Source organism: Vombatus ursinus, unplaced genomic scaffold (genome assembly GCF_900497805.2).
Source record: "Vombatus ursinus unplaced genomic scaffold, bare-nosed wombat genome assembly UNPS02011916.1, whole genome shotgun sequence".
Classification (NCBI taxonomy): domain Eukaryota; kingdom Metazoa; phylum Chordata; class Mammalia; order Diprotodontia; family Vombatidae; genus Vombatus; species Vombatus ursinus.
The window spans coordinates 2,043,148-2,069,029 of record NW_020951694.1 but is presented as its reverse complement, the minus strand read 5'-3'; the positions used below and the strand labels follow the sequence as shown (position 1 = coordinate 2,069,029).

The 25,882-nt window shown below is 42.4% G+C and overlaps 1 protein-coding gene and 1 pseudogene across 6 annotated transcripts in view; both read left to right on the top strand.

The window, feature by feature from the left end:
• Positions 1–2,296: 2,296 nt before the first annotated feature.
• The window catches only part of CTC1 (CST telomere replication complex component 1), a 42,757-nt gene continuing 19,171 nt past the window's right edge, over positions 2,297–25,882 (top strand). For 4 of the 6 annotated variants that reach the window (XM_027857182.1, XM_027857183.1, XM_027857181.1 and 1 more), the window contains exons 1-11: positions 2,297–2,380; positions 9,734–9,897; positions 17,105–17,342; positions 17,478–17,692; positions 18,031–18,175; positions 18,866–19,135; positions 19,313–19,441; positions 21,008–21,231; positions 21,475–21,652; positions 21,749–21,949; positions 22,083–22,209. In XM_027857182.1, the coding sequence (XP_027712983.1) occupies positions 2,348–2,380; positions 9,734–9,897; positions 17,105–17,342; positions 17,478–17,692; positions 18,031–18,175; positions 18,866–19,135; positions 19,313–19,441; positions 21,008–21,231; positions 21,475–21,652; positions 21,749–21,949; positions 22,083–22,209 (1,924 nt within the window). In that variant the 5' untranslated portion in view covers positions 2,297–2,347. Of the gene's footprint in view, positions 2,381–9,733; positions 9,898–17,104; positions 17,343–17,477; positions 17,693–18,030; positions 18,176–18,865; positions 19,136–19,312; positions 19,442–21,007; positions 21,232–21,474; positions 21,653–21,748; positions 21,950–22,082; positions 22,210–25,882 lie in introns of those variants that run through there. The other 2 variants (XM_027857184.1, XM_027857186.1) reach the window with 2 other exon arrangements.
• Positions 11,854–16,380, top strand: LOC114039319 (annotated as a pseudogene).

The window sequence follows — 25,882 nt, the reverse complement described above, 5'->3', positions numbered from 1 at the left end:
CTTCATAGGCAAGATAGTTAAACCCATGGAACCTGAAGAGGTCACTAAGAGAGATAATAGAGGTTGTCAATCATTTACCAAAGGTTTGGTCCAAAGAACAGAATCGGTTCCCCCCTTTAACTGAAGGTTTGTCCAAAGAGTAAACAAAATGGAGTTCACCTTACCAAAGATTTGTACAAGGAACAAGCAGAATCAGGCTGTACATGCACTATAACATGCTTACTTATTCTCATTAAGCCAGAGAATCATGCATGATGGAGTCAGAAAATAATTCTGAACTCAGAGGTAAATAAGCTCAAGGAGACCCTTTATCCACTTAGAGCAATCCCAACTCAGCATGCCTGTGTCGACCCAAAATTATAGTCTCCATATGTGTTTAACCATAATGTGAGAAAGGAATTTTTTTTTTTGAGGCAATTGGGGTTAAGTGACCATCACACAGCTAGTAAGTGTTATGTGTCTGAGGCCATATTTGAACTTCAGGTCCTCCTGATTCCAGGGTCAGTGCTCTATGTACTGTGCCACCTAGCTGCCCTGAGAAAAGAATTTCTTAATGGATAGGTTGTAAATATAATAAGAGAATGTCAAATTGTCAATTGAAATTGACAAGACAAGATGGACCTATTTACAGAAAGACTGTGGGAGGGACCTAGGAGTGGCCAAATAGTTTGGGGTGACTGGAGGAGGGGTCTAAGGAAGATCTGGATGGGAGTGGCCAGTAAGCTGAGGTGAACAGAACTCCTGGGACCTGGACCACGTGGCCAAGGTCTCCCTTGGAGTCTAGATAAGATTAAGGGTGGGAAGTGGCAGGGCGCTGTCTGGAGATAATTGACAATGGAGGGCTAAGCTAGGTGAAGGGTAACAGAGAATTGGGAGATTGAGTGTAGGCAATAAGGAAAGGCCAGTTGATAGGATTATAGCCTCAGGGGAACATGCCAGAGATCTCATTGATCAACTGGGAGAATTCTAGGAGAATCCCTTAGACAAATGGGACCCAAATTCTTTTGGGGGTAAGGGGCAAAGGTCTCGGCTTGGGTCCATACCCCATCATGGCCTTGTAGTTGCTGACACAGGAAAGGGCATTTTGAGTTCACTCAGAGAGCAAGGGAAAGCCTATCTGTTATGCCAGAGCACACAAAGCATTCTGGTAGGTTAAGCTCAGAGGGGGCCAAACTGTCTTCCTCCTGATTGGCCAATCCAGGTTTTAGGCCTTTCTTAGGTGATGGGGGGCTCAAAATGATTTAATGGTTAAATGGGATAATAACAATAGCTAGCATTTATTTAGCACTCTAAGGTTTAAAAAGCCCTTGACGAACATAGTTGACTGAGAACTGACAGGACCTAATCTGGTTTTGGTTCCCAGGCCAATGAATTGCATGGGGCTGACCAGACATTGTTACTCCAGTCTCTGATTATTTTGTAAATCTCCCAAATTCTGCTGTGTGCTGTGCTGGGTGGCACCCAGAGCTGCAACTCACTTGCCGTGATAAAAGACCTCCATTTTGTTGTATTGACTGTTTTTCATTAAAATTAAGGTTGACACACTTTGCAATTATCTCATTTTAATCTCATAACATCCCTGGGGGATGGGTGCTATTATTATACCTCATTTTACAGGTGAGGAAAAACTGAGGCAGACAGGGTATGTGATTTGCCAAGGGTCACATAGCTAGAAAATGTCTGAGGCCAAATTTGAACTTCCTTACTCAGGCTCGGCTCGCTATCCACTGTGCCCACGACTGGGTGCTCAATGGATTACTTGACAGAGGACAGGCGAGCAATCACACCTTATGGCTTGGATTGTTCCTCTTTCTTTTGGGAAAGAATCCTCTGGCCCACAGATTCATCCCACTTCCAATATCTGTGTATAGAAAGGGACGTTGGGAGGCGTCTAGGGACTGCACGTAAAACTGTAGATGGAAGTGGGTGAGAACAGAATCTGGATGCCAGGAAGGAGCTGGGTGCAGCGAGTGCAGAGCGGGCGGGGAGGGGGCGGGGGGCGGGAAATAGCATCGGAGACTCAGACATGCGCAGATACCACCATTAGCAACAAACCAAAAAACCGCCTGCTGGCCTAGGATGGAAGGAGGCAAGCTCCAATAGGCGTGACGTCAGAAAGGGCGGAGCGAGTTGGGCCGCGAGTTCTGCCTCCCTCCCGCCAAATTACATCCCAGTCCTCGCCCCGCGTCATTGTGGAGGCCGCGCCCCTGGCCTTTGAGAGAGGGAGGGAGAGAGCGCGCGCTCAAGGGCTGTGAAGGCGCGTGCGCAAGGGCTGCGAAGGCGCGTGCGCGCTGGGCTCTTCTCGCGGCAAACTCCCCTCCGCGAGCCCTAATTGGAGCAGGCGGTGATGGCTGCGGGGGAAGTCGGCTCTGCGAACTCTGTGAGTGTTCTCTCCCCTTTGCCTTCCTTACAGTTTTCTTCTCGTAGCCCTTCCCTTCCGTGTCTCCATCCGTCTTCTTCCTCTTCTTCCCCGCCCCCGGTCATGCGCGGATCAGATTTCCGAGTGCTTCGGAAGGGACTGAAACATCTGGCCCGAAAAAGCCCTTGGGGTAGAGGCGGCCCCGCTTGGCCCAGCTGGACGCTAGGGGGCACTAAACCCGAGTTCAAGTCCTGTCTCAGGCAGCTAGTGGCTGTGTGACCCTGGGCAAGTCACCTAACCTCTGCCTGCCTCAGTTTCCTCGCCTGCAAAATAGGGGTAATCAGTCTGTCAGTAAACGTTCACTAAAGTGCCTACTGTACGTCAGGCACTGAGCTAAGCGCTGGAGATACAAAAAGAGGCAAAAGACAGGCCGTGCCCTCAAGAAGTTCGTAATCTAATCATATCACCTCCCCCCTTTCCCATCAGGTGCTGTGTGGATCAGGTGATACAATATTTGTAAAGTGTTTTGCAAACCTTAAAAGTGATATGTAAATACTGTTATGAAGAACTTCTGCTCATGTACAACCTATATCAGATAGCTTATAGTCTCAGGGAGGGAAGGAGGAAGGGAAGGATGGAATTCAAAACTCCTTTTTTTTTGTAAGGCAGTTGGGGTTAAGTGACTTACCCAAGGTCACACAGGTAGTAAGTGTCAAGTGTTTGGTCTGAGGCTGGATTTGAACTCAGGTCCTCCTGACTTCAGGGCCAGTGCTCTATCCACTGCCTCACCTAGCTGCCCCCCAAAACTTCTTTTTCTAAATGTTAAAAATTGTTTTGACATGTAATTGGGGAAAAAATAAACTTTTTTTTAAAACTTCTATACAAATGAGGTCTTCCAATTGAATTAAAAAACATTTGTTAATTGCCTACTGGAGGAAGTGGATGTCATCCGTGACACCTACCCACAGATGGAAGAGACCTTAGTGACCATAGAAATCAACTAGTACCTGAAAGGAACCCTGTTCTCTAGACTTTCATATAAAAATAGATAAGGAAGTCAGTAGGCATTTAGTAAGTGCTTGCTATGTTCCAGGCACATATTGAGCAATGGGGATGCAAAGGCAGAACAGGGTTCATGATATCTAATGAGAGAAATAACATGCAAATAACCATGTACATACAAGATATATACAGTGTAAGTGGAAGGTAATCTCCAGGGGAAAGCATGGAGGGTGATCATTTGCAGGATTTGAGGTGAGTTTTTTTTTAAATGAATTTATTTTGATTTATCAACAATCACTTCCATAAGCTTTTGAGTTTTAAATTTTTCTCTCCCCACCTCCCTCCCCAAGACAGCAAAATCTGATATAGGCTATACATATACATTCCTATTAAACATATTTTCACATTAGTGATGTTGTAAGTAAGAATTAGAAGCAATAGGAGGAACCACCAGAAAGACACAACAGAAGAAAAAAAATAGCAAATAGTATGCTTCGATCTGCATTCAAACTCCATAATTCTTTCTTTGGATGTGGATAGCATTTTCCATCACGAGGCCTTTGGAGATGTCTTAGATCCTTGCATTGCTGAGAAGGGCTAAGTCTATCAACGTCAGTCATCGCACAATGTGACTGTTACTGTGTACAGCGTTCTCCTGGATATGCTCACTTCACTCAGCATCGGTCCATACAAGTCTTTCCAGGTTTTTCTGAAGTCGGCTTGCTCATCATTTCTTATAGCACAATAGTATTCCATCACATTCATATACCACAACTTGTTCAGCCATTCCCCAATTGATGGGTATCCTTTCAATTTCCAATTCTTTGCCACCACAAAAAGAGCTGCTATAAATATTTTTGTATATGTGGGTCCTTTTCCCATTTTCATGATTTCTTTGGGATACAACCCTAGAAGGCTATTGCCGGTCAAAGGGTATGTACATTTTTATAGCCCTTTGGGCATAGTTCCAAATTGCTCTCCAGAATGGTTGGATCATTTCACAATTGAGGTGAGTTTTGAAGGAAGCCAGGAGGCAGAGGTAAGGAAGGAGGATATTCCAAGCATGGGGGACAGCCAGTGGAAAGTAAGGAGATGCAGTGTGGATTTAAGACACTAGTTAGAAGATCAGTGTTACTGGATCTTAGACTCTGAGGAGGGGAATAAAATACAAGAAAACTGGAAAAGTAAGAAGGAGTCAGGTTGTATATAGGGTTTTTAAAAGCCAAAGAAAAAATTGTATATTTGATCTGGAGGTAAGAGGGAGCTACTGGAGTTGATTGAATGGGGAATGTGACCTGGTTAGACTCGGGCTTTTTAGGAAGATCATTTTGACAGCTGAGGGGAGAATTAACTGGAATGAACCCAAGTCTCTCCTTGAGGCAAAGAGACTAACTTCCAGTAGTTAGACCAACGAACTACTGTAATAGTCCTTGTGTGAGGTGATACCGGCTATTGGAGTGGAGAGAAGGGAACCTCTAAGAAAGATATTGTGAAGATAGAAGCAACTGCTGTATCGATGGCCATTTTCATTTCTTCCTTTCCACAAGGATACGTGGCAGAGAAAACAGAACCTTTTTCATCCTGTGCAGTTCTTGTCCGTGTCCTTCCCGAGGGCTGGGCAGTTTATTAGGTTAAAGGATGAAGCAATGTGTTGGCAGGAGAGAGACTGTGGAATTTGGGGTCATGAGGTTCAATCCCAGGTGTAGTTTCTGTGTAACCTTGGGCAGCTCTCTGGGCTTGGGTTCCTTTATTTGACAATGAGGGAGGCTGTGAAGTAGAATGAAAAGAGTACTGGGATCCATAGTCAATAAATCTTCTTACTTCTTTTTTTTTTTTCCTTTTAAAGGAGGCAGTGGGGTGAAGTGACTTGCCCAGGGTCACACAGCTAGTAAGTGTCAAGTGTGTTCGGCCAGTTTTGAACTCGGGTCTTCCTGAATCCAGGGCCAGTGCTCTATCCACTGCCCCACCTAGCGGCCCCAAGTCTTCTTACTTCGGCTACTTACTACCTGTGTAACATTAGGTTAGAGATTCTTAACCTGGTCCTTGGATAGATTTCAGGGGTCTGTGAAATTGGAACGGGGGAAAAAACCCCATCTTCATTTTAACATAATTGGTTTCCTTTGTAATACTGTGTATTCTATATTATGCGTTTAAGAACATTATTTTGAAAAAGGGTTCATAGGCTTGAGCAGACTGCCAAAGAGGTCCATGATACAGAGGTCTCTTTTGCTTTGAAGAAGCTTTCTTATAAGGTATGGAGAACACATTTGGCCCATCACATTAAAGAAGATTAATTATGATAATCATATGTCATGGCTTATTTCTCTCAGGGTAGTTTCTTCCTTTTCTCTGGATCTGTTTCTGCCCTCTTTTAAGGCCAAGCCCAATGGTTCAGCTCAGATACTCCGGTCATGACTCAGTCATCTTTAGAGTGGTGTCAGTGGGGCCAGCAAATATCCTGAGCAAGGGTGGAGCCCATCAAAGGTACAAAAGTTCCATAGGAAATTCCATACCTTATTTATGGAGGCATCTTGAAAGCTAGAACAAAGACATTATCATTTAAAATCTTATATTGACCAGGTTCCTGATCACACCCTCTATAAACCTGTGATTTTGGGTCATAGATTTAGAGCAGGAGCAGACCTGAGATGTCATCTCATCCTCACATTTTGCAGATGAGAAAGCTGAATCCCAGAGAGGAAGTCCCACAGGTAGAAAGTAACAGAACTGGAATTTGAACCCATGCCTTCTTAATCCAGATCCACTGCTCTTTCCATGTAGGCCTCAACCTATTAGAGGCCATCCTCTGACTCTTTTAGTATGCATGGATATTGGTGTGGCACTTGGACTGTCCCATCAGCTCTGACTGCCCTAACTCCCATTTTTCTAATACATGACCTCAGTAGTCCTAGGTACTCTCCTCTTCCTTTATACTACGTCACTTAGTGATCTCATCAGCGCTCATGGATTCAGTTATCATTTCTATGATGATGATTCTCAAGTCTGCTTATCCTGCCCTAACCTTTCTGCTAACATCCAGTCTCACATTTCCAACTACTCGATAGACGTCTCAAACTGAATGTCCCATAGACATCTTAAGCTTAACATGTCCAAAACTGGACTCTTTATCTTTACCCCTAAACCCTCCCAGCTTCTACCTTCCACATTACTGTGGAGGGCAACGCCAATCCTCCCAGTCCCTCAGGCTCATAACCTAGGTGTTATCCTCAACTCCTTACTTTCTCTCACCCTCCATAGCCAATCTGCTGCAAAGTCCTGTCATTTCTACCTTCTTGGCATCTCTCAAATATGCCGCCTTCTTTCCTCAAACACTGCTGGTAACCCTAGTTTGGGCCCTTATATCATACCTGGACTAATGTAATAATCTACTGCTTGGTTTTCCAGTCTATCCTCCACTCAGATGTCAGTAATCTTTCTAAATTGTAGATAGAACACGTCACCCCCCCGTGCAATAAATTCCAGTGGCTCTCTGTCAACTCTAGGATAAAATATAAAGTTCTCTGGTATTCAAAGCCCTACATAACCTGCAGCCTCCCTCCCCCCCCACTTTAGTCTTCTTACTCCTTATACTCAGTCTTCTAACTCAGGGCATTTTCACTGGCAGTGTTGTCTTGGTCATCCCCCCCCTCCCCAACCATGCCCATACCTGAAATGTTCTCCTTGCTTTCCTGGCTTCCTTCAAGTTCCATCAAAAATCTCATCTTCTCTTGATTATTTCCAATTTATCCTGTATATAGCTTGTTTGTACATAGTTGTTTGCATGTCTCCCATTAGACTGTGAGTTCCTTGAGATCAGTGTCTGGCTTTTCCCTTTTCTTTGCACCCGTAGCACTTAGCACAGTGCCTGGCACATAGTGGGTACTTAATAAATGTTTATTGACTGACTGACTCAGTGTTGTTCCAGAGATTCACTGTCTCGTGAATTATTGTAACATTATTGTTAATATGATATAGTCTCCTCATTCCCACCGTGCAGCTGGGATTCAAGCCCAGAATTTTTTCCTACACAAAATCCAGAGTTCTCTTGCATATCGTACTCAGTCATGCATTTTTCATCCGCTGTGTTTTTGGTATGGGTGTCCATTGTTTCTTACATTGCTGTGGATTTCGCTGAGGAGGCTGGCCTTTACTGTTTACTGTCTGTGACCTTGGGCAAGTCACTTAACCCAACTGGGTCTCATCCGTAAAATGAGAGGATGGGTCCTGTGGTTTCATCAGTGCAGGGGACTCTCAGGGAGGAAACTGCTTTCACCGGTGCAGACCAGCATCTTCTTCTCTGCACTTTGTCCTGGCACTGTAGGTCTAGAGTCGGAAGGGGCTTCTTAGGCTGTCAGGTCCAATTCCCTGATTTTACAGATGAGGAAACTGAGGTCCATGTAGTAGGTTAAAGTTACCCAACCAATCTATGTCAGAGGTGGGACTTAATCCTCGGTCCTTCAGTCTCTGTGGCTGTCTCTCCACTAAACCAAGCTACCTTTTTAAACTCCACGTTTTGAGAAGCTGTTCATTGTAACATTTAACAGATATTCTCAGGGGTAGGGAACCCGTGGCCTCTGCACTTGAGGACCTAGAGGGCCACATGTGGCCTTGAGGCTGCAAGTTGCCCACCCCTATCAAGACTAACCCAGTGCTCCCCACCCTGTTAATTTTGTTCTGCCTCACTTAACTCCTGTAGTCCAGTTCCCTATTATAATCTCAGGTCTCTATAAGTACCTAAAAAATAAAGATTTTTGTAGTTTGAATTTTGAATCCTCAAGACAAAACTCATTATTCTTATGGAGCCAACTGCCCCCTTTCACCCAATGTTGACCCAGACACAGGAGTTTGGTGTGGTGGAAAAAAGCATTGATTGAAATCAAGACCTGAGTTTGAATCTTGGTTCTCCTACTCACTATCTGTATCATCACCTTAGGAAAATCCCATTTTATTTCTGAGTCTGTCTTCTCATCTGTAAAATAAGGGAGTTAGAGTAGATGGTCTCTGAGTCTCCTCAGTTTCCTCGTACAGCTTGAGTTCCGTGGTCCTGTGTCAAGTTGAAGAGATGTTGTTGTGCATTGGTGGAGGAGTTTCCTCACTGGGAGTTCTCTGTCCTGATGAAAACTCTGGCTCCATTCTCTTCCAGCTCCAAGTGAGGATGCTGTGACTCACCCTAATTAATGAAATTAGGCAACAAGGACATGTAATTCTGTGCTGCTTCTCCTCACTCCTCCTTTTCTTCTCTTCCCTTTTTTCCATTTTATTTTCTTTTTATTCTGAACTAAACTTAAACACCAAATTGAACCAAATCAGCATTTCCCCAAACAATACGGAACAGGAAAGAATTGTTTATAAAACTATGAATCTTATTTTATAGAACCTGCTTTTAAAAAAAGTATATAATAATAAATTCAGCGTGTAACTTTCAAAGGTGTCCTGCTTGTCTGTGGTTCTCTCTGGCTTTCCATTCTGTTCTCTTTTTTTTGGTGGGAAGTCATATTGCTGGACTCCTTTTCCCTACCTTATTCTCTCCCAAAATGGAGGGGGGGGGGAAGAAAGAAGAACAAAAGCATTGTAACATTTGAAATCCACCAAAATAAATTCCCAAATTAATCATGTCCGGAAATGAATGTCTCATTCCATAGTATGTCTTCTTGTTATACCTGTCTCTCAGGAGGTGGGTAGTGTGCTTCATCATTGGTCTTCTGAAGTCATGGTTGATCACTGCATCAATCCTAGTTCTTAAATCTTTCAGAGTTGTTTACTTTTACGGTGTTGTGGTTGTCGTGTAAATTGTACCACTGGATCTGCCCACTTGATTCTTCATCAGTTCATATAAGTCATCCCAGATTTCTCTGAAACGATTCCTTTTATCATTTCTTACTAGCAATAAAATCCATGGGGAAGGGGAAAGGGAGGGAACAAACATTTATTAAGTGCTTACCAGGCACTGTGCCTGAGTACTTTACAAATATTTCATTTATGTACCATATGTGTATATGTATATATATACATTTCATATATAAACATACATATATACATCATACACACAGACACACACACACACATTTATGTACTATAATTTGTTCAGCCGTTCACCTATTTATGAAAACCCCTTTTCTAGTTTCTGGTTCTTTGTTACTGCAAAAAGAGATGCTGTAAATATTTTTGTACATATAAGTCCTTTTCCTTTTATTTATTTTTTTAAAAATCTCTTTTGGTTATAGGCCTAGTAGAGGTATTGTTGGACCAAAGGGTGTTCACAGTTTAGTGACTTTTGGGGCCTTCTATTCTCTACTGACTTCTACCCACTCTAAATTCCTTGGTTGAAGGAAGAGTGATTAAACTAAGTTCTTCCCATTTTCATTTCCCCAGGAGCAAGCTTGGCTGCAGGCTGTCCATTCCTTCATCCAGAAGAACCTATGCCCAACCAGCAAAGACCCTTGTATGCAGTTGGTAGAAGCAGTGGTTAACTGCGTGAAGGCTACCTGGGCATCCTCAGGAGGAACCGGAGGTCTCAACCTGCCTCTCAGCTACAGGTAAGGAACCAGAGTTGAGGCAGGAGGAAGTGGGGAAAGGCTGGCAAGGGATGACCCAAGGGAAGGGAAGATCAGAGCACAATTGCTCTCTGCCAGGAATTTCTATACCTTAAAGAAAATATCTTTTTGGGGGGGGGGGGTGGGGAAGAGTGTGGGTTCCAAATGAAGAGGAGAAAAAGAACAGGTGGGTTCTATACACGTTAAAATATTACTTATTATTACTAGTTACTACTACTAGCTAACATTTGTTGTTTTTGTTGTTCCATTGTATCCAACTCTTTATGACCCCATTTGGAGTTTTCTTGGCAAAGATACTAGAGTGGTTTGCCATTTCCTTCTCCAACTCATTTTACAGATGATGAAACTGAGGCCAAGATGGTTAAGTGACTTACCCAGGGTCACACATTTGTAGAGCACTTTCCGTGCCAAGCTCTGTGCTTAGTGCTTTACAATCTCATTTGATTCTCAAAATCACCCTGGGAGGTAGGTGCTATTATTTTCTCCATTTTGTGGATGAAGAAATTTAGACAAACAGAGGTTAAGTGACTTCCAAAAGTCATACAGCTGATGAGTGTCTGACATTGGGTTTGAAATTATGTCGTCTTGACTCCAGGCCTGGCACAATACCTGCAACTACCTACTAATAATACCTCAGCTTTGCGTTCTGCTTTATAATTTTCGTAGTGCTTTTACACACGTGATCTTTGATCCTCACAAGAGCACATACTACTGATGCCATTTCACGTATGAGGAAACTGAGAAGACTCAAAGAGATTTACCCAAGGTCATCTGGCTTAGTAGATGGTGGAGATCCACACTGTCATTTACACTAAGACACTATTACCTTTAGGATCCAGGGTAGACTTCCTGGCTGTCATTTGAAGCCCTTCCCAACTTGACTCCAAGTCAACTTGACTCCAAGCCTTTCCAGCCTGATTGTCCGCTGCTCTGCTTCATACACATTTTAGTCCAATCAGGTTGGCCGCCTTACTGTTTCACATGTTCGTTTCATAAGACATCTTTCATCTTGGTGCCTTTCTGTACTAGCTGTCCTTCGTGTCTGGAGTAGCCTTCCTCCCCATCTCTGCCTCCAGAATCATTGTTCCCTTCAAAGTTTGGTTTACATACCACTTTGCACATGAAGCCTTTCCTGATCTCCCCCTTGCAAGCTAATGCCATCCCCATGATATTATGCTTATTTTGTATGGGTTTTGTATAATAGTTAGCATTTATACAGCACTTTAAGGTTTGCAAAGTGCTTTATAAGTATTGTCCCATTTTACCTTCACAACAATCCTGGGAGTTAGGTATGGGTACTAGTATTACCCCCATCTTGCAGATGAGGAAACTAAGGCCAAGCAGGTTAAGTGACTTGTCTAGGACCACACAGCTAGTGGGTGTCTGAGGCTGGATATGTTCTCAGGTCTGCCTTCTTTAATTATGTGCTCTCTCCATTGTTCCCTTCAAGTGCTTACATACCTACATATGTCCATGTTGACTCTCTTGGCTGGATTGTAAGATCCTAAAAGATAAGTACCGTTCCACTTTTGTCTCAGTATCCTTAAAGCTTAACGGAGTGTTTGACAAGTAGCAGGACTTTAATAAATATTTATTGATTAATTGATTTAAGTAATAGCTTGGTTCAGTAAAAAGAACACTCATTCTGCTCTGGATTCAAATCCTACCTCAGATGATACCTTTGTAACCTCGTTAAGCCACTTAACCTCTTTAGATTCAGTTTCATCATCTGACAAATGAGAGCATTGTACTAAATGGTTTCTAAGCCCCTTTCCAACTCTGTAGCCCTAATTCTGTGAACCTCAAGGTTTTTGTTACTGTTTTTAAAGAGAAATATAAAATACTCAATTCACTCACTTTTAAAATAAAACATTGGGAACATAGAGCTTTATTCAGTATTACATTGACTATATTCTATCCAATTAAGAAAAAGAGCAGATGGCAGCATGGAGTAAAGAAAGCTTGTCTTAAAGCCAGAAAGACCTGGTTTGAGTCTTATCTCTGACAAACTGGTTTGTGACCCTGGGCAAATCACTTACCCCTTCAATGCTCTGGTCAGCTCTTTAAGACTATAACTTGAAGAGAAAGTGTGACCTACATTGGGAGAGGGAGTTTCTTTCTTTTTTTTTTTTTTTTTGGTGAGGCAATTGGGATTGCCCAGAGTCACACAGCTATTGAGTGTTATGTGTCTGAGGCTGGATTTGAACTCAGGTCCTCCTGACTCCAGGGCTCTTGCCCTGTCCACTGTGCCACCTAGCTGCCCTGAGAGGGAGTTTCTTTATCTTGGAGAAAGGGAGAGAGTCAGCAGTGTCTGTTGCTGTAGAGAGGTTGAGAAGAATGAGGATCTAGAAAAGCCTGTCAGATTTGGTAATTCAGAGATCATTAGAAACATTGGAGAGAGAGAGAGCAGTTTTAATTCAGTGATGAGGTTAGAAGCTAGATTACAGAAGGTTGAGAAACGAGTGATTGGAGAAGTGAAAGCAGTCAGTATAGACAGCTCTAATCAGCTAGACCACTTCTGAACTGCCTAGGGCTAGGCTCTGCGTGCTGTCACCCCTAAATTCTGGTTGCAACTTGTTGTCTCATTGGCGCATAGTAGGTGCTCAATAAATACTCATTGATTGATTGTTAAATTCTTACCCATATAGGTCTTTCCAGGTTTTTCTGATACTATCTCATTCATTATTTCTTACAACATAATAGTATTTAATCATATTAATATACCATAACTTGTTCAGCAGGAAATCTTTTCTTAACCAAACAAGAAATAGAGGCAATTACAAAAGATAAAATAGATAACTTTGATAATATGAAACTGAAAAGGTTTTTCCAAACAAAATTAATGTACCTAAGATAAGTGTGCAAAAGGGAAAAAAAATCCTTGTATCAAATTTCCCTGATAAGATATGTAAACAATAGATAAGCCATTTCACAACAGATAAGTGGTCAAAGGAAAGAAGAATTGCAAACTATTAACACCAAACTGTTTGCTCCAGATCAAAGCATGGTCCAGATCGTATGAAGTCATGCAAGTAATAGTAAGAGAAATGTAAATCGAAATAATCCTGGCCCAAAAAACAGGCCTAGAAGCCAAGGACACATAAATCATAAGATCATGGATTTATAGCTGAAATGTTCCTTAGAGGCCATCCTGTCCAATTTCCTAATTTTGCAAATGAGGAAACTAAGGTCCAGAGGTGTTAAGTGACTTGCTTGGGGTCACATAGGTAGTAAATGTCTCAGTCAGGATTTGAACTCCAGTCTTCCTGACTCCCAGTCCAGCTTTCTCTCTGTTGTCATACTTAGCTACTCTGAGTCCAGATCCATTTTTCTCTCTACTGATCTGCACTGCTTCCTACATATACATTAAAAAATATGGAGGATGGCCCGAGTTATGAGCTGGCAGAGCCAAGATAGGGCAGGGCTGGAGATGTCAATGGCTGGTGAGGGAGAGGGAAATAGGGAAGGGAGGTCAGGGTACTGCCACTGTGGCCGTGATAATCCATGGTTTCCAGAGCAGCCACTAAGACTTCTCCTTTGGGCCCTGGAAGCTGACGTGGAGAAATTAGCTGATGAGCTACACATGCCATCTTTTCTTTTTTTCTTTTATCTTTTCCTTTTTTTTTTTTTTTTTTTTGGCTAGGCAATGGGGTTAAGTGACTTGCCCCGGGGCACACAGTTAGTAAGTGTCATGTGTCTGAGGCCGGATTTGAACTCAGGTCCTCCTGAATCCAGGGCCGGTACTCTATCCACGCGTCTTTTCTTGAAATGATGTTTGGAGACAAGGTTTTAAGAATCCAACATGTTTCTGAGTTTGGAATTGAATTTAATGTGACTGATGTTTAAAATGTGTAAACATCTACCAAGGAGTGCTTAAGGTGGCATGTACTAAAGAATGGCAAAAGAGCAGAATGGAGGGTGAACACTCCAAAGAGATTATTAGACCATATAATTGGATCTATACAACAGATTACAAAGGAATATTGCCTGGTGAAGCAGGTTGTGCCTACAACAGATCTTATGGACACAGAAATTGAAAGCCAGAGAACAGTTTGAAAATGAACTTCATGATCATGGAGTTTCAAAAGCTTAAGTGTAAAAAATTAGAGTGATGCTTTCTAGCTTTTTCCTGCTATTGAAATTTTTCTTAAGAATTGATGGTGCATGGGGCAGCTTGGTGGCGCAGTGGATAGAGCTCTGGCCTTGGAGTCAGGAGGACTTGAGTTCAAATCCGGCCTCAGACACTTGACACTTACTCGCTGTGTGACCTTGGGCAAGTCGCTTAACCCCAATTGCCTAAAGCAAAAGGAAAAAAAAAATTGATGGTGTGCTCATCAGGATGAATGACACAAAGCTCTACCATGAGGCTGACACAACTTATATTTTAAGAGAATACACTTCAAGAGAGAGCAAAATATTAAATTTAATGCATGTTGCACCAGCCGTCTACAGAGCCTAATGAAATATCACAATAACTACATGTAAAGGAGGCAGTCCAGATAATAGTAATGTTTACTATAATTAAATATATATATGTGTAGAATGTGTAGCTCTTCTGCTTTCACCCTTTGGAAAGGTTTTAGAGGTGGTAGAGTGTTAAGTTCATCTGTGAAGATCTTGGTTGAAAGGATCTACCAAAGGATATAAGTCCTACCTAAGAAATTTTAGTTAAACCAGAAGATGTTTATTATTTCACAGAACCGTATTAAGCAAGTTTAATCATAAACTGTTAAGGAAATCATCTGCTTTTTACTGTATCACTTCAAGGCAGATGTATGAAAGCAATATTTAGTCTGTTCTGAGAGAATGCATTATGTATTTACTGGCTATCCATCTATTTCTGTATTAAACTGTTATGTTTTCTCTTTAGGCAGGAAAATGTCATGTACATAAGTAAAATACACAGTAAAGTGTAATGGGGCAAAAGAAAGATCCAGAAAAAGTGGTCTAGGACAATATGATAAGAGAGAGAACATTTTAATATAAAGGGATCAAGTAAAGCTCTGTGGAATAGGTAGCATTTGCACCAACCCCTGAAGGAATTCAACAGTCAGAGATTGGGGGTGGGAGGAGTACATTCCAGTTAATGAGCCTGTCACATTGCATGGAAACTGAGAGTAGCAGAAGGTGATCAGGGGATATCTGATTTGTTTGGAATAGAGGATGTGGTAAAGGGGGTTGGGGATTAGTAAGAAATAAGGCTGGAAAGGTAGATTGCAGTGACAGTGGGGAAGACCTTGAGTGCCAGACTAAGGAATTTGTATTTTATTCTTTTAATGAATGTTTATTGAACTGAACTGAATTTTAATGACAAAAATAATTAAACTTACATTTACAGCTACTTAGAAATTTATAAATTTAAAAGATCAGTCTAACATAAAAAAGAAACATATCCACAAATAGGGCAGCTAGTTGGCTCAGTAGATAGAATGGCAAGCCTGAAGTCAAGATCTCTGAGTTCAAATCTGGCCTCAGATGCTTACTAGCTGTGTGATGCTGGGCAAAAGTCACTTTACCCTGTTCACTTTACTTCCTCATCTGTAGAGAGAGCTGGAGAAGGAAATGGCAAACCATTCCAGTATCTTTTCCAAGAAAACCCCAAATGAAGTCATAAAGAGTTGGACATAGCTGAACAACAAGTTTGCAAAGACCTTCTACAGATTATGTTAACAATTTATCAGTTACTCCTTTCCTCTGTGTTCCTTTTCTTTACCCTTGTCCATTTACTCCATTATTATTATTATTAACAATAGGTAGCACTTATTTAAGGTTTGCAAAGTATTTTACATATATTATCTCATTTGATCTTCAGGACAACCCCTCAGGTATGTGCTATTATTAGCCCCATTTCATAGATAAGGAGATTCAGGCTGAGAGAGGTTAAGTGTATTGCCCAGGACCACATAGCTAGTGTCTGAGACAGGATTCAAATTTAACTCTTCCTGACTCCAAGTCCAGCACTCTATCCAGTACACCACCTAGTTGCCCTATTTGTGTATATATTTTTCTTTTATGTAGACTGACCTTTTGGTTTTGCTTTCTCCCCTTTGCACATATAATTCTTTCTGTATTTCTTTATCTCCTTCATATTTGTGACTCTTAATTATATTTTATCCTCCTGTCTTTTTTGGGCTTCAACTCGGTGTTTTGTTTGGTTGGGTTTTTTAGCTTTTAGAAAGGAATATTTCTTTCAGAAGTGTAATAACAAATATACAAGCATACACATGTGCACATGCACACATACCTCATACCCTGGGGAGGGGAAGGGAAGAGGGGAGGACATTGATGGCTTAGCTCAGTTCCTTTATAAAGCACTGTATAGACAGGAAGATGGCATGTACATAAGTATAATGCACAGTAGAGTGTCTAATAGAGCAAAGGAAAGACCTTCCTTTGCAGACTTCCAGATCTGGAGCCCCCTTGGGCTCTAGTGCCTTCTCAGGGCTTCCTTGCCAGGCTGGCTAGCTGCAATGTCCAGCCTGGAATCTTGGATCCAAGCTGTCTGTAGCTCAATTCCAGGTTTATTGGGGATGCCACCATTTACCCCCTGGTCCCCACACTTAAAACTGAGAAGGAATGAAATGGAACAAGACAAACACCTCAAGCCCATTCTCAGGGTCACAAGGTACTTTCTGTCAACTCTGTTCATTCTGACCCTATTTGTCCTCTTCTGTCAAGTTGTCGTTCAGTCATGTTTGACTCTTTATGACTCTATTTGGGGTTTTCTTGGCAAAGATATTGAAGTGGTTTGCCATTTCCTTCTCCAGCTCATTTTACAGACCAAAAGGATTAAGTGACTTGCCCAGGGTCATATAGCTGGTAAGTGTCTGAGGCCAGATTTGAACTCTGGCCTCCCTAACTCCAGCCTCAACACTCATATCAGCTGGGCCACCTGCCACCTTCTGTCGAGTAAACCAGCCCATTTCCTCAGTCTCATTTTAAGGCCCTGGTTTGCCTGGGGAGGTGGAGGGGAGCATTATGGGATGGGGATACTTTGTGGCAATCTTTTTGTTTGTTTGTTTGTTTTGTAAGCAGTTGGGGTTAAGTGACCCGCCCAGGGTCACACAGCTAGTATGTGTCAAGTGTTTGGTCTGAGGCCGGATTTGAACTCAGATCCTCCTGACTTCCTTTGTGGTAATCTTAATTGTTAGTTTTGGAAGGAGGACTCTCTGACCCCCTTTCTTCACAGTTTTGTCTCTGTGCAGGAGCTTAAGTCCCATCAACACCTCCCATGCTGTAGCCATCTGGCTTGGAGCAGTACTGAATACCAGGCTTGGGCTAACAAAGCTGGACTGAGTATGGTTCCCCTGCCACGGGAGAGGCTGCTACTACTAGGGACACTGACCGACCTGCCAGGGGATTTGGACCCAGAGTACAGGGATGGAAGCCTCTATGTAAAGGACAATAATGGGACATTGGGCTGTGAGGTAAGCTGGACCTCTGGTAGTAAGCCAGATGCCTCAGTCCATAATGATTTTGGGTGGTGGGGTATTTGGATCTCTGGTGGAGGGGAGGAATGCCTGGGTCCCAGTTGACTTTTAATTTTGCTTTGACTTTCCTAGCTCTTGGACTTTGACCTTTCATGGCTGGGCCACCTCTTCCTTTTCCCTAGTTGGAGTTATATCCCCCCGGCCTGGCAACAGAGCTCCTTGGGAAGTGGGCATTTGGAGCTGTGGTGCCCCCCAGTGCCTGTGTTGCCTCAGATCCTCAACCATGGCCCTGAAACCCCCATAAGAGTTCTCTACCCAGAGATGGCATCCCAGCTGCTCCAGCACAGGTAGTTCTTCCCGACTTTGCAGAGGAACCCCTACTGTGAGAGTTGTATGTTTTGGAGCAGGAGAGTCTACAACAAAAGGGAGGGAAGGATGAGGTCTATACCACCCTGAAAGGTGTGGGGCTAGCAGAGAAGTTGAAATACACTGTTCTGAGCGGAGAGGGAGTGTAAGTACTGTAAAGGTTAGGATCTTATACCTTAAGTGGGGTTAGGGAAAATTGTCTGGGAAATTTAGCCACCTGGCTTACGCAGTGAGGGTGAGTAGAGACTGTTCTACTGAAGGAAAGGATGGGAGCAATAAAATTATGACTTCCTACTCCCTCTCCTCCTTTCCCTTTCAGAAGTAAATTTCGAAGGCAGCAGCTGCACCTGGCGGGGGAGCTGGTACAGTTAAGTACACTGGTAAAGACCCATCGAAAGCCCTACTTCATCTTGTCACTGGGAGACCCCTCTTCAGCCACCACTTCCACGCCCATCATCGTGCAGGTACAGGAAGATGCTAAAATGAATGAGGGAGAATGAAAAGGATAGATTGTTAGAGATCAAATCCATAGGATCATTGGGTTTAAAACTGAAAGGTTTAGAACACTGTCTTTATACTAGAGCCTATCTAATCCAAACCTTTAATTTTACAAGTTAGGAAATTGAGACCCAGAAAGATTAAATAACTTGCCTAAAGTCACATAGGTAGTAATAATAACAATTGACATCCATATAACTTTAAAATTTTTAAATTACCTCATATACATTGTCATTTGGACCCTCAAAATGACTTTATAGTATGTAGCAGAGGTATAATTTGAACTCAGGTCCTCATTACACATGATGAATTAAATGACATTAGTTGGTTCTGTCTTTTAGTTATATACTTTGGATCGGGACTAGGGCCTGAGAAAGTAGATGGTTAATAAGATTGGAAAGTGGGGTGGCAGACAGTGTGGGGTCGGTATTTTGGTGAGAGCTGGAATCCCATCATGACACTCAAATTGAGTGTCAAGGGTAGAGTGGTTAGAGACACCAGAGCTGGTCCAGTGAGTATGGGAGAAGTCGATATGACAGGTGGTAAGGTGGTTGTGGTTAGAGGGTGGGAACACTTGGTTCAAGATCGGGTGAGGTGGTGCTCCTGATGAGGGGGAAACTCCACTGAGAGCTGTTCTCCTGCCCTCCCCTCTCCAGATCCCTAACCAGCTGGTTTGGCACCATGCTCTGCGGCCCAGCTGTTCATATGTGCTGACAAATCTGCAGATATCCACAATCCGTGGTTTTCCTCGTCGTATTTGGACAACTAGCCCTTCTTCTGACTTGATGTCCCTAGATCCTGAGCATATACAGGAGTTTAATGTGGAAGAACTTATTTCAGAGGCTGTCCCAAGCCCACTCCCTGTACCTAGCAGCTGCCAGCAGCATTGTAACTCCAGCAGGAATGTCAGGATGTTGTCATACCAGGTGAGAAGGGAGCCAGAGAGCTGGAGAGCCAGAAACTTGGGGGTTCCAGGAAGGCAAGATGCTTGTGTCTCCAGGGAGAGTGGGATATGAAGAAGGATCTGACAGCTGAGTTCCTTAGGAAAGCAGGGAGTAGGAGACATGAGAGAAGTCTGACTAAACTACCTGCTCTCTCTTCAGGGCATAGTTACTAAAGTGCTGAATGGCCCTGCTGGCCTATATGAACTAGATGGACAGCTATGTCTCTGCCTTGCCTATCTTCAGCTCCCTAATAATGGGCGGGCAATCAGGCCAGGAGTCCAACTAGAGGTAGGTGTACATGTTTGTGTGGGTTGGAGGAGGGGATGGGGGTGAGGGTGGGGGTGGAGCTAGAGTAAAGGGAGGAGTAAAAATGATGTAAAAAGGAACATTTCTCTGGGCCACCTGGTCATTCTGGGCTTAGCAGCCTCTCTCTTGACCCTGAGGGGCTGGCTTTGTTTTCAATGGGGCAAGTCCTGAGGAAAGTGGGTTTCTATTAAGAAGTGTTTAGGTTAGCCCTCAGGAAAAACTTTCCAGGAGTGAGGTCAGATCTCTTAAGTCCCACCTTAATTTCTTTCCTGAACTCCAGTCCACCTTACCAGCTTCCTGGTAGACATCTCCACCTGGGTGTCCTAGATGACTTTTCAAATTCAAGGAATAACAACTCTGAAGTAAAGAGATGAAACCTACCTCACTTAATATTGCTATTAGGACATTAGTTTAAATGATATTACTGGGGTCTAAGAATGACCAGCTCTCTAACCCCAGGTAGGTCCCTCATATCTGGGCCTTAGCCTCCTCATTATAAAAGAAGTTGGTTGGACTAGATGATTTCTAAAATTCAGAGATGCATTTTTAAAAATTGGGTAATTGAACAGTTTATTTGAAATTTTTATTGTTAATCTTTTGTTTTTATGTCACCTCTGTTTCCATTATCCCTCTTTCCATCCCATATGTAGAAAGCCATTTTTTTTTTAATAAGAAAGAAGGGAAAAACTGTTTAGCAGAACCAGTGGTCCCCGGGTCTGACCATATATGCCAAGCTCCACACCCTCAGCTCCCTCCCCCTGCAAAGAGACGAAGGGGGTGCATTCTCACATCTCTTCTTCAGGGCCAAGCTGAGTTTCTATATAGGATTCAGTCTTGAATTTTTGTTCTTTATATTTATTTTTTGTAGTCTTTGTGTGTACTGTTTCCTTGTTCTTACTCCGTTTGGTATCTGTTCATATAAGTCTTTTCATGTTTCCCTATATTATTCATATTCATCATTTCTTATGGCACAGTAATATTTCATACTATTATTTTTTCTTTTTGCTAGGTGATCGGGGTTAAGTGATTTGCCCAGGATCGCAGGGCTAGTGTCATGTGTTGTTTGTCTGAGACCACATTTGAACTCAGGTCCTCCTGACTCCAAGGCCAGAGCTCTATCCACTGTGCCACCTAGCGGTCCCATTATTTCATACTGTTCTTGTGCCAGAACATTTTGGCTGAACAATTTATAGTGGGGTTTCATAGGACTATAGGTTTAGACCTGGAAGGAACTGTAGAAGTTATCTAGTCTACATCCAAGGAAACTGAGGCCTAGGCCTCTTAAGGGAATTGCCTAGTGTTACCCAGGTAGTAAGTGGCAGAACCAGGATTTGAACCCAAGTCCTTTAACTCCAACTAGAACATTCTTTCTACCATTTCATGATTTTACAGTGGGATTTGATGGTTAGATATTACTGATATTATTGCAAAATGACAGTTGGGGTAGCCTTATAGGATATGTACCCTTATAGGAGAGACTCTGTTTTTTCGCATTGTGTTTGGGAGGTTTAGGACGACATAGCTGTCTTCTTCATCTCTTTTCACCAGCTCCTGGATGTTCACTTCTTCCAGTCAGTGGGTGGAGCTCCCATGCTTGCCCCCTGCCTCCGAGGGACTGTCTTGCTTCGGGGATTTTCTCAGCAGAGCTCTCCAAAGCAGTCTCCCCACTCATTCTGTGGGATTGTTGTGCATCTGCGGCTATTATTAGAACGTCATCTGGGACTTCCCCTCTACCTGTGGACAGCCAAGGCTCTGGAGGAGATAACTAGCAAGTGAGAGGAAAGGGGGGGATGGCTATAGGGGTAAAGAGAGTTCTCCCTCTCCTTTCACCCCCACCTCCCCTCCCTTGGGACAAGACAAGGACAGCTTTTGCCTGTGACAAGGAGGCCTGGGTTTTGAAATGGTAGGGATAGCTGGGGAAGAGGAAGAGGAGGAAGTCTGGGAAAGTCAGACATTGGAGGGATGAATATCTATGACTCCAAGGTCAGGGAGTTAATCTTCCTTCCCTGGCCAAGGCTATGTCCTCGTTTGCTGAGGCACCGTCAGCTCTTACAAAGCTCAACTTCTGGGACCGCTGGAGTTGGGGAGTTGCTTCTGGCTCCCACCTTGGATGCTGTAGCCCCACCTGGGAGACATACCCGGAATGTATATCAGGAAATCCTAGAGGATCCACATCACTGTCCTCTCCAGGAGGTATGAGGATATAAGGGATAGGAGGGTAGAAATGCTGAGATCTAAGTCCAGGTTTCCATGAGAAGCAACGTCTTATCTCTCTTCTCTCCAATCCAGTACTCTCTGCTACAGCCTCCATGCTCCTTTCCAGCTTTGGCTGCCTTCAAGGAGGATGGGCAGCGTAGGGCCTGGGCACATTTTGACCCTGTGACTCTGTTACCTTTGCCTGAGGTCGCCTACCTACCAAGCTGTGTGCTGAATTCCCGTCTGGCCTGGTCCTGGATCTGCTTATCACCCTCTGTTTTCCAGCCACCTCCAGTAAGTGAGATTATTCCTCCTCATAGGCTCTACCCCCTGCACTCATTCTCTAACCATTTGCTGCCTCTTTTGTCTTTCCTGTGAGGGGAGAGGCCTTTTGTCTTTGGTCAACTCTGTCTTTTTTCTCCCCCAGGTACTCCTGGGGGTCCTGGTGGCTTCATCTCACTGGGGATGGCTGCAGCTTCGAGACCAAAGTGGTTCCCTACCCTGTCTACTCTTGCCTAAGCCTTCTCAGGCTTTTATTGACCCTCGGCTTATAGGTACAGGAACTGAGATAAAACTTGAAGGTTAATGGGCTCAGACTTGAATGTATTGAGAGGGAGTAGCAACTGGGATTTGTGAGGGTGGGAGAGCACAGAGCCTTGGGAGATCTAAACGATCAGGCGGGGAAAAGCAATGATGTTGTTCCTGGCCAAAACTGCAACTCCAAGCATGCCACATTACTCAGTTAAGAAAAAAGGAAAATCATTATCTTTTCCCAAGGGACTTGTTGAGGTTTAGAGACAAGTAGAGGATACTAGAGTAAGAGTTCTTTGATTTGGTGATAGTAAAACAATGTTAGGAGATGTAAAGGAATTAGAATCTGAGCACATTAGACTGGGGAAGGACTATGTATAGAAGAAGAGTAATAAATACAAGGACTGGGAAGACATGGCTAGATTTGACATGTTGGTGGAATCTTTATTTGAATATTAGACCTGAGTTCAAATCCTGCCTCAGACACTTACTAGCTATATGACCCTGGGCAAGTCATTTAACCTGTTTGCCTCAGTTTTTTCATGTGTAAAATGGAGATAATAATAGCACGCACTTCCCAGGATTGTTGTAAGGATCAAATGAAATAATATCTATAAAGTACATAACACAGTGACTGGCACATAGTAAGCACTATATAAATGTTAGCTGCTATTATCATTATCGTTAATCCTCACGAGGCACAGAAGACCTGGGGTCTTTCTGATTTGAATAGCAGCTGTCCTTGGAAATGACCAGAAGCCCAGAGAGCTGGTGTAGTGGTGTTGTTTGAAAGAGCTCTAGACTGAGAGGTCATAAGATCTGTTTTCCTGTTCTGCTCCACCACTTAGCTATTTGTCTGTCATCTCTTTGGGCCCTGTTTTCTGTAAAATGGGGCAATGATGATAGTGTTATCTACCTCACAAAAGTCCTCAGATGCCTCAGAATAGCATAGAGGTAAACCTTGACCCTTAGGGCTGCTAGATGGCTCAGTGGATAGAGTCCCAGGTCTGGAGTCAGGAAAACCTGAGTTCAAATCCGGCCTGAGACACTTACTAGCTATGTAACTCTGTTCCAGTTACTTCACTCTTTGCCTCAATTTGTCATCTGTAAAATGAACTGGAAAAGGAAATGGCAAACCATTCTAGTATCTTTGCCAAGAAAACCTTCAGTGGGGTCACACAGAGTTGTACAGACTGAAAATAACTGAACAACAGCAGCCTTGACCTGAGGTTCTCAAAGGTTGTGCCAATAGAGTATGAGCTCTGGTGGGTTTGACTGTGCTGGGAAAACTTCTAGTATAGTCCCAGTGACAAATTACTTGCTTTCTGAGGGCCAGCTGATCTAGGTAGGAGACACTTCAGGAGTATGATGGCCAGTTGGTAATGAATTCTTTGGCAACATATGAAGCAAAGAACATAAAATGGCCTTTAGTCTTATGTGACCTATTTCTGCTTCTGCAGTGATGGTTGCAGAGTGATATAAAAGGGGATAGAGACTGTTATGAATTACAGAATATTTAGATTTTTTATAAACATTAATTTCTTTTTTTCCATTAAAAAAAATCTGAACTTAAAAGACATCAACTAAAATGAACATTTCCATTATATATCATTATATATTCATATATACAATTATATTGTATAATTATATTATTAATTGTATTACACAATATATTAACATGTAATATAGCCCTACGTAATATACCAACTATATAATATTACATACAACAATGTATCTATGTTAATATAATTACAATAATATAGCCATCATTAATGTAATACTTATTACATATATGCTATCTATACACGTAGAGATACTTATGCATGCATGTGTGCACATGTATTATATGCACATATACATGTGGACAGTAGAACAGAAAGAAAGAAGTTGTATATGAAACTGAATCTCTGTTATGTACAGGAGAGGTGTCAAACACATAGGGAGAAAAATGGAACTTTCATGTAATGGAAGACTTTCAAGCATTTCTGAAGAAAAGAACTTGGGACTTTGAAATATAAGTAGAAGAGTCCAGAGAAACCTAGAAAGATAAATTTACTTAAGCAGTTGAAAGGTGGTATATGATGCTTCAGTGATAACATTTTAAGAGGGGAATAAGAAGTGTGTGTGTCTCCAAAACCTTAATGTCTTCAAAAGTACTGAAGGAGAAAAACAGATGTCCTGGGGGTGGGTTGGTTCTTGCCTGAGAGTTTTAAAAGGAGAAAGATAAGGGAAGGTAAAAGCAGGGAAAGACTAATTTTAGAAAGAAGGAAGAAGTGAATAGAAGAGTTTACATATGTGGAGGAAGGAGTGGAAGAAAGTAGGGATCAGATGAACCTCCTGCCTGCAATGGACAGAAAGGCGTTACACACACACACACACACACACACCCACACACCCACCAATTGTGCTCCAATTTCTTGGGGGTAGAAATATATCAAATTCAACGGGGAAACAACTGGGGATAAGGCAGAAGGAGCATGAAGTTAAGATAGTCCTGAGAAGGAATGGTCACCAACAAGTTTCCTGATCCTGGGATGGGGGAAAGGGAGAAAAGCAAAGAACTAGACTCAATGTGGGTGCCCAAAATTTCCTCCTAGACATTTGGGGAATGATTGAACAAATTATGGCATATGAATATAATGGAATATTGTTTCATCTTAAGAAATTATGTGGGGCAGCTAAGTAGCACAGTGGTTAGAGCACCAGCCCTGGAGTCAGGAGAACCTGAGTACAAATCCGGCCTCTAGATTCACTAGCTGTGTGACTCTGGGCAAGTCACTTAACCCCAGTTGCCTCACCAAAAAAAAAAAAAAAAGTAAAAGAAATTATGAAAGGATTTCAGAGAATCCTGGGTAGTAAGAATTGAAGTGAGCAGAACCAGAACAATTTATATAAGGACAGCATCATTGTAAAGAAAGACGACTCTAAAAGACTTAAAAACTGATCAAGGAAATGAGAAATCATGTCTTCAGATGAGCTATTTGTTATGAGGGGATTTTCCCACCCTTTTTCTCCTGGGATTTTGGTTAGGGGGAGATGTCGTGGGAGGGTCATTAAGCCATAAGGATACCCCAACAGAGATTATTGTAACCTTTTTTTTAATGTACAGAAAAGAATGGAAGCAAGCACAGACAGGCAAGATAGTTTTGAAATAACATAGCATTTTTAAATGTATTTTTTAAAAGTAAGCAATATGAAAGATTCCTACTTTTATCCTGAATCTTTTTTTGTGTGTTCTGCCGCATCTGTGTATGGAAATGCTTTCTTAGGTGTTCCAGTTCAGAATAAGAAAATTAATAAAAGAAGCAAAGAAAGCCAAAGGCATATATAGACTATGTAGAAGCCATACTGATTATTAATGTAAAAGTCATTTCCAGAGTTTGTTAGAGCAAAGATTAAAATCAATGCTAAATTAGGACAACTGTCAAAAATGAAAAAATTAAGGTTTTGAATTCCAACCTGACCTATTTAAATAAACTATTGATACCAGGAGTTGGAAATACATAAAAGGACATACATTGATAAAGTGTTACTATTTCCTAAAGAAATTTAACTGATGTAAATCAGTGGTTACAATAAGAAGACCAAAAATGCCTAGAAATTTTGACAGGCAGTACTTGCTCTCCTTATTGTATGGGGAGAGCTGGCCAAAGGCAAATACCAGCTTCAAATGTAAACTTATTTTTAAAAAATGTT